The 12091-nt window shown below is 36.2% G+C and overlaps 1 protein-coding gene across 5 annotated transcripts in view; it reads right to left on the reverse strand.

Annotated features, from left to right (window-relative positions):
- Nucleotides 1–7396: 7396 nt before the first annotated feature.
- Nucleotides 7397–12091, reverse strand: part of Lingo2 (leucine rich repeat and Ig domain containing 2) — a 1280444-nt gene continuing 1275749 nt past the window's right edge. For all 5 annotated transcript variants that reach the window (XM_045160274.1, XM_045160271.1, XM_045160280.1 and 2 more), the window contains one exon: nucleotides 7397–10005. In XM_045160274.1, the coding sequence (XP_045016209.1) occupies nucleotides 8150–9970 (1821 nt within the window). In that variant the 5' untranslated portion in view covers nucleotides 9971–10005 and the 3' untranslated portion in view covers nucleotides 7397–8149. The remainder of the gene's footprint in view (nucleotides 10006–12091) is intronic.

The following is a 12091-nucleotide window of genomic DNA, read 5'->3' on the forward strand; positions in this document are numbered from 1 at the left end:
GTTCACTGACAGAGATGTGATTTTTATCCAAGTAGCTCTGGCTTTCCCAGAAAATCTGAAAGGACAAGGAAATCCCAAAACAAGCCCTCCATTTTGCAACTACAGCAATTTGGCTCTCTTTTGAATCTCTTGCTAGCAGCCTCAACATTTGTGCTTTTGTTACTGCCTGGAGGTGACTTCCAGGCCTTCTTGTCACTTAATAATGTGACATCCATGCACCACTACTGCCAATTCTCTGCTTCCTCTTCCACCTACTCTTCCTTCACTGGATGCCACCAAATGAGCTACACACAGTGAAGATGATGGTCCACCTGATGACCACTTCCTGAGCTCAATGCTCTGAACGCCATTCCTGCAGGTAGCCGAAAGAAGGTAAGAGCATCTTCACTCGTCCCACTCTTATCAGAGAAACTACACAAGGGCAGTTTTCATTTCCTGATCAACACTAGAGAAGATTCTTTGTCCCTCATTACCAACTTGTTTACAGACCAGAATCTTTTTCTTATACTTTGTGTCTTTCTTCTTCATACTGTACCTTCTGTTATGAAAATCTGAGTGCAGACTCAGAAACATCAGGTGATGTTACATGTATGGTTTGCTGAACCCTTCCAAGTTAAAAGAATTTGAGAAAATCTTGCAATCAGTAAAGGATGTATCTTCAGTAAAGTAGTCATCTTTAAAGTGTGGTTGATCGTGCATAGATTTCAATATCCAGCTGATCAAGTCATCACCCCTTAGAAATATTTAATACAAACAACATGATACCTTGGCCTCTGCTTCCTCTCTGTTACCTGGACACTTTCTACCAGTGAAATTGTATTTAAGTGGACCTGTTTCTATCTCAAAGATTCCTTTATCAGTACAATGCTAAAGTTTAATGGACTCATGTTGACTGTAAGGCTTATATACCCCATTTTTCTCAGTAAAATAGTATTTTTCCATGTGACTCAAATTTCTATTTATTATAATTCATTTCTTTAATAATACCCCAATAGATTAACTGAGGTGTTTAGACACTTAAGACTTTCTCATTATTAAAGAAAATATGTTTTAATTTATTTCACATGTTAACTTGTTTTTATGTGTTAAAAGGAAAAACATGCCCATGACAATTAAAACAGTCAGGGAGGTATAAATTTATTTCCAGATGCTTTTGTTTTTGTACTAATTTTCTTTGATAACAAAAACAAGCTATCAGGCATTTGAAGAGTTTTGTTAGGTTGTTGGTTAGTAACTTCCAATCTTTAAATATTCTTTGAGTGATATTTTAATAAAAACATTAAAGGAAAATACACATAATTTTATTTTTCCCTCTCTCCTCAAGCTTATCAACTTTTAAAAAGTTACATTTTAAATATGTTGAAAAATTGTTTATATATTTATATATAAACCATAGGTTTTAATTTATTATGATATGGGGCAATCCACAGTTAATGGATAAAACATATGAAGGCAAGGGTACCAAATGACACATGTATATATCAAGTGCCTGATTTTATAGCTGTGTAAGAAAGGAGAATGTTTTATTCAAAATATCCATTACATAGTCTAGGCAGTTTGTTCATGATGCAGTTTCACTCTTCTTGTGACATGGGTGTGTGTATGATTCATTATATGGCTACTGAACATACTGTGGTAAGAAATTTTTGCAAGGCTGCATTAATCCTCTACTTCATCATTATTTGTTGATTATACTGATTATACATTTTATGGAAGATTTTGCAGTGTAAAATCAGGATATTAAAGCAATTTAGAATAGGAGATTTGCAATGAGGAAAGTTAATGTGGCAACTGTATATCTGCTTTTTTGGTATTTTACATTAGCTACAAAATCTTATAATCATTTTTAGTATTGATAGTCATTTTTCAACAATATTGGAATTAACATAGTTGTTTAATTTAGGGAACATAAAATTGCACTTTTTTCTAATGCTACTTAGCATATTAGGGGTGGAATCTTCCTGAAAATATGAAGTACTTTCTTGATGATGTCAGTGTTTTTTTTCTGCTAAGGCTATAAATAAGTCTCTATATTTAGGGCTGGCATTACCCACCTACTTCTTGAAAAGAAAAAAAGGTCAGAATAATTTAACCTGCAGATTGCTGAGAGTTTAGATTAAGTGAACAGTACATCTTGACTTTTTGAGTTTTATATGAGATACATTGGAGGGATTTTTAAGAAAATGCCCTTCCAGTTTAACATTACTCAAGAATTTCTGACTACCAATGAAAGAAGACTTCTCCCTGGAGAGAGAGTTCATTCATGAGACTGACAACAGCTTGGAGGTGACAGTGGTGAATAAGTAAACAGAGAGAAGGAACATTTAACTGAGGTATCAGGAAAGATGGTGGGATGTAGGGTATAACCCAAGCTTTCTTCCATCTGTGGTCTGTCTTCTGAGGAGTTAGTACTTGTTCTTTCTTCATCAATGATTTTGCCATCAATGGTTTAGTTAGCCTCCATCAGAAAAATTTAAAACTAAGTATTTGGAGGAGGGGTAGTGGGAAGCATGAAAGTACACATTCACCTAACTTTTATTACAGTGTTTTTAAAAAATAATTATCCATTTTATTAGTGCTGTTAAACTCCTACTGTGCCTAATTTATAAATTAATCTTTGTCAATAGGTACTGAGGCTAGGGGAAATCACAGTATGCATAGAATTTGATACATCTGTAGTTACAAAACAGCTGGGGGGCTTGGAATGTAGCCCATAGAGATAAGAGAATCTATTACTATATCCGTCCTTCCTATTCATGGTATTTTCCAGGGGCTTTGGGGTTGGGGAGGTAGATGAGGCACTGAGGACCTTGGCAAACTGAAGGAGGGCAGTCTAAGGTATAGATGTACTTGTCCTAATCATATTCACACATTTGGAAAGAAGAACTTCATTCCCAGGACTGTTTTAAACTTCTTACATGTATCTTGATTGTATCTTTTGTTGTTTCTGTCACCAATGTTTTATCACAAGCATCTGTTCAGAAGCTCATTCTAGATAAGGAGTTACTAGTATTTCACATTTGCTTCTTCCCAAAAAGACAAGGTATTCCATGGTTGAAAACCTGCCACTAATTGTCGACTTATGTCATCATTTTCTCAGCTAAACCTCACAGGCCTAGATTTATAAACCTATAACAAATAAGTTCTCATCTCCTCTCTAGTCCTATATGGTAACACTTTCTTTCCCTAGGACTCATACTTTTGCTGGGGTACAAGTAAGAAGGCTCTATGTGGAGAATCATGGAGAGATTCATGTCAAGTGCTTGCCAAAATATTAAAAACCATCCTCTCTAATAGGCTGGAGAGGTTGATCAGTGGTTAAGGCACCTGCTTGCAAAGCTTAATGGCCTGGGTTCAATTCCCCAGTACTCATATAAAGCCAGATGCACAAAATGGCACATATATCTGGAGTCCATTTGTAGTGGCTAGAGGTCCTGATATGCCCATTCTCTCTGTGTCTCTCCTATATCTTTTTCTGCTAGCAAATAAATAAACAAAAATATGGTTTTTAAAAAATTGGCTATCACCTAACCAAAATCTAAAGTCAGCAGGCCAAATGTTATTTTATTCCCCAAAGTTTTCTATATTGAAAGGCAGAATAACTCCACAACCTCCATTAGAAAAGATCAAGGGTATTAGCCAAAAGGAATCGAATGGAAAAGAGAGTCAGTGAAAAATATTAGGCACGTGATGTATTTTTTCTATCAGGGAATGTTAATTTTAGTCATGAAACAATATTCTTTTACCCACATACCACATACAATGAATGGCTTTCATCCCCAAGGTTTTGTTACTAGTTCAAATTCACAAAATCCATTTGGAATCTTATACGAGCTATAGCTGGCCAAGATTTAGAAAACAGAATAAAAGCAGACACCAATGAAATTTTTTTAAAAAGACAATAACTTCCAGTTCTTCTTCAGTTAGGAGCTAACTATAAAAATGAGCATTAAAGTAAATAGAATTAAAATAGATCCCAATGCCTTCCTGTAGCTTTTCTTTAAATTGCCGTTGTCTTTTCCATCAGATCTTAGCCTTCTAAGTTGCAAATTATATATATATATATTTTCTTTTCTAGAAAGCCTGAAGGCATTCCATGTAGTAGAACACCTGTCCTGACAAAGAGATGAAGATAACCCCTGTAAACTAGAAGCTAATTTACATGGTGCTCTACTCAGTTTTATTTCTCTAAGATCACATCCTCTCCTTTGTAATTCTAATACAGACATATTTGTTTCTTCTGGAGAAATTGAAATTGACATTCCTGCTATGAAGGCAGAAATTAAATATTACTGCTTTTCTTAAGAGTCACAGATATTTGGGGCTTCTGAACTCCTGTGTGAACTGAGGACAGAATCTCTGATAGAACAAGAAAAGAATCCACTGTAAATATGATGGTGCAAATTCTGAATGAATCTGTACTCTAAGAACTGGTGTTGATGAGCAAATATTTTTAGAAAGCTCAAAAGTTCCAAAGTTCTAGCAAATGTCCTTAGAACTATGAAGTATGAAGCTTGGAGGTTTCTGGATTACATTTTCAAATGTTGAGAGTACTTAAAAAGTACATGAAACACAATGAAAAATAAAGTGAGGTTGAAAAGTAAGTAATATGAGCATTTGGAAAAGCAGAAATTTCTTACTATTAGGCCAAATTGTCTGGGGAGTTATTTTACTATACTAGCATGTTTTTCAGACATATGGAACAAAGAATCAATTCTCTTAGGCCATTTGGGCTCTGGCCAAGGACTATATTCATATATACATATACTCACCAACCTAGAACAAAATGCTGAGCCAAACTATTGCATTTTTCATAAGACAACTTAAAATACACCATAAATTAAGAAGATGATAACTCAAAAGTGTCACACATAATAGGAAATGTTGGCTGAAATATTGGTCTGAACAATTATTCTTCACCATGGTCTAGTTTTATCTTACAAAGAGGTAACAAAGATAGTTAAAAAAAAGATTACCCAAAATCAAACCAAACAAATAAAATCCTTCTATAAACCCCTTGTAAAACTGGGTGCTAAAAACCCTAGATTACAGTCTGTGGGATTCCTGGGCTTTGAAAATGTAAAAGAACCCAATATTTGCACCCAGTAATGAGATTAGAAAGTCAATAAAATGTTCATTCAGGTCAATTCTTCTAGAAATATCTGGTCAACATGCTGTCAGGTCTGAGATGAGAGAGAGAGAGAGAGAGAGAGAGAGTGTGTGTGTGTGTGTGTGTGTGTGTTTATATTTGCAGAGCAATTTTACTCATTCTACAAATATTGGGCTAGGAACATTTCAAGGGTACTTACTGTTGCAATCTGTTGTTGACTACTTTGTGTTCTTTGGAACTCCAGTTTTTTTTAAGATGTTAAAAGTTAAAGAGGAAGAATGCTGCTTAATGCTCAATAAGTTAGAATAACCCCATGGTAAAAAATTCTAAATACAATTCTTGTTTACAGAAGTCTTCAGAAGTTTTATTAGACATACAGAATGTTGAATTTTAAGTGATGGCCATAAAATTCAGCATTTGCCTAATTTATTAATCAGTGATACTCTGTTTTTGAAGATTGCTTAGTAACAGCTTAACTATTCTAAAGAGCATAATATAGGTCCCCTCTTTTTTGAGATAATGATATTTGAATTTTATACCAAGTGTTTCATTTTAAAATATTTAACTCAATTTCATTTTATTCAGGAGTTTGTTGGTCAAATTTTATTTTGACAGTAAGTAGTAGAGTAATAAAACCCTTATATTGCTCATGTAGTTCTCATTCTCTCTCTCACACACACACAATTAGTTAAATACTTACTCTATGTGATGTTTCAAAATTAAAATCAAGAAGCAGATTCTCTTTTGGAAGATCATCTTTCTACTTTAACATTTTCTTTTAAATTGAAAGCACACATTTGATTTTCACAGGAGTTGGAATATTGATAGAATTTCAGCATAGGTTTTTGAAAATTGATTGATATTAATAAGGCCACAATGGAAAAATGAATTTCTAAAATATCTGTGATAATTACAGGGTAGTCAAATCAAATATGCAATAATTAAGTCTTTGAATCTCAGTTTCTATCCACCATTAAAGGAAAAGTGGGTGTAGATGTCTCACTATCCAGTTGGTGAAACAATTCATAAACCTTTTTTTGGAAAATTGGGTTCAATTTAATCTTTTTAGAGTCTCTCAAACTTTTAAGTACTTAAATAAGCCATATTTTTGAGAGTTGGACCCACAATCAAATATGTTAGGAAGGAAATCCTAGAGTACTTCTCTATCTTATATCCTATCCCAAGAGGACCTTTCTCAGAACTCTTTCAAAATATAAAAACATGTAGAGGGTTTCTTCTTGTGTTTGTGGACTAAACATACGCCATTTCAAGAATATAGTCTATATTCAATACCTTTTCTTGTCATATGAATATATGGTTTGTAAATTATTTATCTGGCACTTGGCCAAATGCAACTATGTTCTTTTAAGCCAGGTCACTGATGGTAATGACATAATGCTAATTTTTTAATGGAATGTGTAAGCAGTAACATTAATACCAACTGAATTGAGCAAATATCCTCAGGTCAAATTGTAAAATAGCCAGGCATGATAGTGCATGCCTTTCATTCCAGTACTTGGGAGGCAGTCAGGAGGATCACTATTAGTTCAAGGCCAGCTTAGGCTAGAGTGAGATCCAACCTCAAAAAAAGAAAAGAAAAATGAAACAGTCAACAAAATTTCACATATTTTTTAGGGCTATAATCTTATATAATCTTTTCTTCAGAGGAAGAAAAAAAAGACAGTGTTTTAAATTTTATACTCTTTTTTTTTCCTTACCACTTACACACAAGACAATTTTATCTTATCTATGCAAGATAATTTCCAAAATAAAACCCCAAATCTTCATAAGTGAGCAGGGAGATATCTTGAAGTTTTCTACTCAGGATAGTACTGTGTGTACAGCATCAGAATAGAGAACCTCAGGGTGCCAGGATCTATATGTTCCCTTGACTGGTAGCCATCTAACCTTCAAAGAACTACCACATTTAGGATATTCTTTTCATTACCATCCTGTTATTCATAGGTCACCCTGCTTTATGTTGTCTTTGAGAAGAACTCCTTATTCAGAGAACTTTTGAACAACAGAATTATTTTCTTAGATCGTGATGAATATTACCCAATCATTATGTCTAATCATTGCCTCTTCCTTTATTTGCTATGAACTCATTGACAGTAACTGGTGAAAGTGAAAGCAAGGGGTAATAAAATGGATGTTTCATGAATAACACCTACCTTGCATTGTGCAGGTATAGCTAGTGGCATACCACACCTTCTGGAGAAACCAAGGCTTTGTTACAGTAAACTGGTCCAGTGTGATATTATTATAAGTATAAAAAATATTCCATTCTGTATCAAAACTAGGCACATGCCTTTATTTATAGTAACAAGTTAACAGAGTTGAGCAGTTTTGACTTGGGTCCTGTTTCTTGGCATCCTACATCAGACATACACATCTCTCAACACATCTCTGCCCATAACTCCAAGGATCTGGTCTCAGGCTTATTTGTGGGTAAAAGGAAGGTGAAACCACACTGGGATCTATAGTGGTGAATAACTAAAAGCACAACCTCTCATTCATATTGCTTTAAAACATATACAGCATATATGTTTCAAAAAAAGAATATATTGATTTCTTTTTGGTGCTGAACCAACAATATGGTATGATGCAAGGTTTTAACAAATGATAATCATAAATACAAATATTTTTTCTGTAGAGTATGTTTTAGACAAATGTGTCTTTTAAATATGTAAATCCTACACTGTAGGTTGTTCTCTTTTTTTTTTTTCTTGTGTTTTTGCAGTGGTAGAAAATGTTGGATTATTGTCCATGAGCATGAGCCAAAGGTTCAGGTTCATTACTGAGATCCCCAGAATGCCCATATTTGCAAAGCAAACAATTAGTATTCCATTGTGTGAAGGGCTCTGACACATGCCTGCCTGCCTCTAGGTCGAGAGTCTCCATGGGATGTTTTCCTGGTTCCACCGGACCCTGCTTTGACACAGGAGCATCTGCCTCATAGCCTCACGACTTACTGTGCCAGACTGTCCTACTCATTACGAACAGTGACACAGAGACAGTAGTGTGAGTGGGGACCCCTCAAATCATTTTCATGTTGAACCTCCTGGGTCCAGCCACCTCCCCTTCCACAACAGCACCATTGTTTTTTCGGGGCACATACTCCAGGTCAATGCTGTTTTTGTGCTTGCCTTTCCCTCGGCTCCACACGAAAAGGAGGAGAAAACAAAATAAAACCACTCCCAGGAATGTGAAACAGCCCATGGCTGTGGATACCAGTATTGTTTTAAGGTCCAGGGAAAAAGTATTGGCATTGGTGCCATTGGAAATGGTGTCATTGGAGTCGGTCATGTACATAGGGGTCCTGTTTGCATAAAGGAAACGGTCTGACGTGAATCCTTTCACAGTTAAGGACGCTGTGAAGGTGTCATTGCCAGCAGCATTGCTAGCGATGCAAACATACACCCCACTGTCTTGATCCTGGGCGAAGCGGATTTCCAAAGTACCATCACCCAACACAGTGGCCCTTCCATTAGACTTAGTGGTGATGAAACGCCTTCGGGGTGTCACCCAGGAAATCACAGGCTGCGGGTCTCCGTCAGCATTGCATTCCAGCTGGACCGTCTGCCCTTCATCCACTAGCAGATGCTGTAACTTCTTCTCACGGATTTTGGGTTTTTTGCAGGTAAAATAAAAAGAAAGGGCAGTGCTATGGAAATCCTTGAATGACCTCTCACGGATGGTGTCTGGCCCGGCACACATCGGCTGCTGGCCGCCAAACTGCAAGGTGGCCTGTCGCTGCAGGAGCCAGAGGAGTCGGCAGTCGCAGGCTAGTGGATTGTTACTGATGCTCAGAACCTCCAAAGCCCGCGGGGAGGAGAAGACATTCTCTTCCAAAGTTTCCAGCAGGTTCTGAGACACGTTGAGCACACGAAGATAGCGGAGCCCTTGAAAGGAGTGCGGTTCAATGGTGCGGAGCTGGGCCCCCACTATATGAAGCTCCTGGAGGCGGATCAGGTTAGAGAACATGCCTGCTTCAATAGTGCTGATGGGATTGTAGGAGAGGTTCAGGTGGGTCAGGTAGACCAGGTGTTTAAAGGCAAGGAAGGGTACAGTGGACAGGTTGGTGTTAGTGATGGAAAGGGATGTGAGGTTGAGGCCATAGAGGCTATTGGCAGGCATCATATCCAGCAAGGGCCAATAGTCAATCTCTAGGTGTTTGAGGTGGAACAATCTTTTAAAGGCATACACAGGCATATTGTTGATATTTAGATGCTTGAGATGCAGGCTGATGAGGCTGTGGAGGTGGGAAAGGGCTTCTGTCGGTACTGCTGTTAGATTGCATTTCTCCAGGGTGAGCTGCTCCAAGCTAAGGAGCCCGCTGAAGGCCCTGTGTGATATATAAACCAAATCATTGTCCCCCACCTCTAAAGACTTCAGGTTATGTAGATCCTGGAACATGTAATCTAGTAAAATGACAATCTTATTCTCACTAATGTCGAGCTTGGTGAGGTTGGACAGCCCTGTGAACACTCCTAAAGGGACCAACTTCAGACGATTGCCTTTTAGGCGGAGGGAACGCAGGTTAAATAGATTGTTGAAAGCTCCTGGCTCCACATTGGTGATAATGTTGTCACTCAGGTCTATCTCCTCCAACAGCGGGTATGATATGAACTCTTCAGGGTTAACGATTTTCAACCGGTTTTTGCTGAGGTCCAAGATTTTGGTTTCAATGGGAATGCCTTCTGGAATGGCAATTAACCGCCTTCGGTGGCAGCTAACGGATTTGTTCTGGGCAGAGCACTCACAACGAGCAGGACAACCGGTGGTGGATCCCATGCAGATTAACACCACAGCCAGACCCAGGAATGGCTGCCAGCATGGTATGGCCTTGTGAAGCATGACTCCACTTCTTAGTCTACGCCTTGGTCACGGGCCTGCATGGATGGGGCAAGAGAAGGCAGAGAGGTTGAGTTTGGACCTGGGCAGGTGAAGGGGCAGAAATAAGGCAGCAAGTATAAAAGAATGATACTGGATTTGGAGTCAACCAGGTATGGAATTATGCATGAGAGCTTCAATTACTATCCACATGATTTTGGAAAAAGTTATTTTGCCTCTCTACACTTAGATGTCCTTGACTATTAAATAGATGTGGTAACTGTCATAGATTCCAAAATTGTAAGGCAAAACAGCATATATTTCACACACACACACAAAACTCTATTTGAATTCAAATGAGAGGAACAGAGTCCAGTGGCTAAGAGGAATTCAGTTCTATGTGAATGAGTTTCTGTATCTCTAAGATTTGGGATATCAACCTGTTCAACATGAAGCTATTGGAAGTTACATTCAACATCAAGCTTTGGGTCCAGTACTCAAAGCAGCATTCCAGCCACTGAGATGCTTAGAACTTTCCATTGTTAACATAATTCTCTGTCAGAATTCAGTGAATTTTGACTGAGGAGGTCATTTCCTTATTCAAGGCAGACACAGTTGCTGAATTGTCTCCATTTTTTTTTTTTTATAGGAATGAGGCAGAATCAAGATATCACCATGGCTGTGATGAAAGTAAATTTTTCTATGACTTTTTACTGTACTAAATATGAAGGAGTGGAAAAGTTGTAATTTTAAGAAAAGAATTCCATCAAATAGAAAATAAATGAAATAACATATTTAAAAAATAAATGACCACTTTCTCATTATTTTGAAATTTATTTAAGTCAACAATACTACTGAATATTATAATTTTTTAGACAAAACCCTGTAAGTAGCTTTTATAACTATTATGATAGTCATTAAACCTTACTGAGCTATCCAAATAAAACTTACTAAGTAGAAAGATAAACTAGTATTTAGTTAGAAAGACTAAGTGTTATGAAATAGTATCAATAAAAGAATATTAAAGTATTTACATTTTTGAACTTAAAAGTTAATACTAAGAATATTAAAGTTGAATTGAAGTAAGATGCATAGATATTTAAAAGAAATCTTTAGTAAGATTTATTCCTCAGCATAGTTTGAATAAGTGTCATATTAGTTCTATGTACTTCTTTTTATGTTTCTTCTAGTTTGTTGTTGTAGAAGAGAACTGGAAATCTGTAAGTGATCAGTTACATGTTATGATATGGAGAGACATAAAAACACAATGCAGACCATAGACTATTAAATCATGTTTGCAAGAATATACACCTGAGAATAAACATTATTATATATTTAAACATAATCTGTAAGATAATAATGAAACAGTATGATATTGACAAAAATGCATACTTGAAACAATAAGGAATTATATTTAGCTATACCTTAAAATTACTGTATAATAAAGATGTTTAAAGTTCAGTGAGAAATATAAAAAATGGCTACATGTTTAGTCAAGAAATTGGCATTTCCACTTCACTTCTTCCAATAAAATAAATTCCATGATAATTAAATATTAAAACAATTAATAAAAATGCTCCAGAAAAATTCAATATTTTTACAATATTAGATTTAAGAAGTATTACCACGGCTTCATAGGCAAGGCCGTAACTGTTAAGCCATCTCTCCATGTTAAAAATTACTTTTTAACAAGGTTACAAAGAAATGTATATGCATATACTGTTATAATAAATAGACAGCCTGGCATGGTGGCACACTTTTAATCCCAGCAGTTGGGAGCCAGGGGTAGGAAGATCACCATCATTTCAAGGCCACCCAGGGACTACAAAGTAAGTTCCAGGTCAGCCTGGGTAGAGTGAGACAATGCCTCCAAATAAATAAATAAATAAATAAATAAATAAATAAAAAGAGAAAGAAAGAAATAAATATATGAATTAGCATAACCTTTAGGAAATTCAGGTAGAGTAATGGAGAGGTTAATTTCTACACTAAATTTAAATGTGTAAGTTTAAGACGTTTGCCCTTTTGACCTGTTTTTATCTTTTCCTAGAAATGTGTCATTAAATATACATACATATTTGTTGTCTATAATAGGGGGAACTGGAAATGTATAACATTAAAAACTCAGTTACATAAATTATCACA

Source organism: Jaculus jaculus, chromosome 1 (genome assembly GCF_020740685.1).
Source record: "Jaculus jaculus isolate mJacJac1 chromosome 1, mJacJac1.mat.Y.cur, whole genome shotgun sequence".
NCBI classification, from domain to species: Eukaryota; Metazoa; Chordata; class Mammalia; order Rodentia; family Dipodidae; genus Jaculus; species Jaculus jaculus.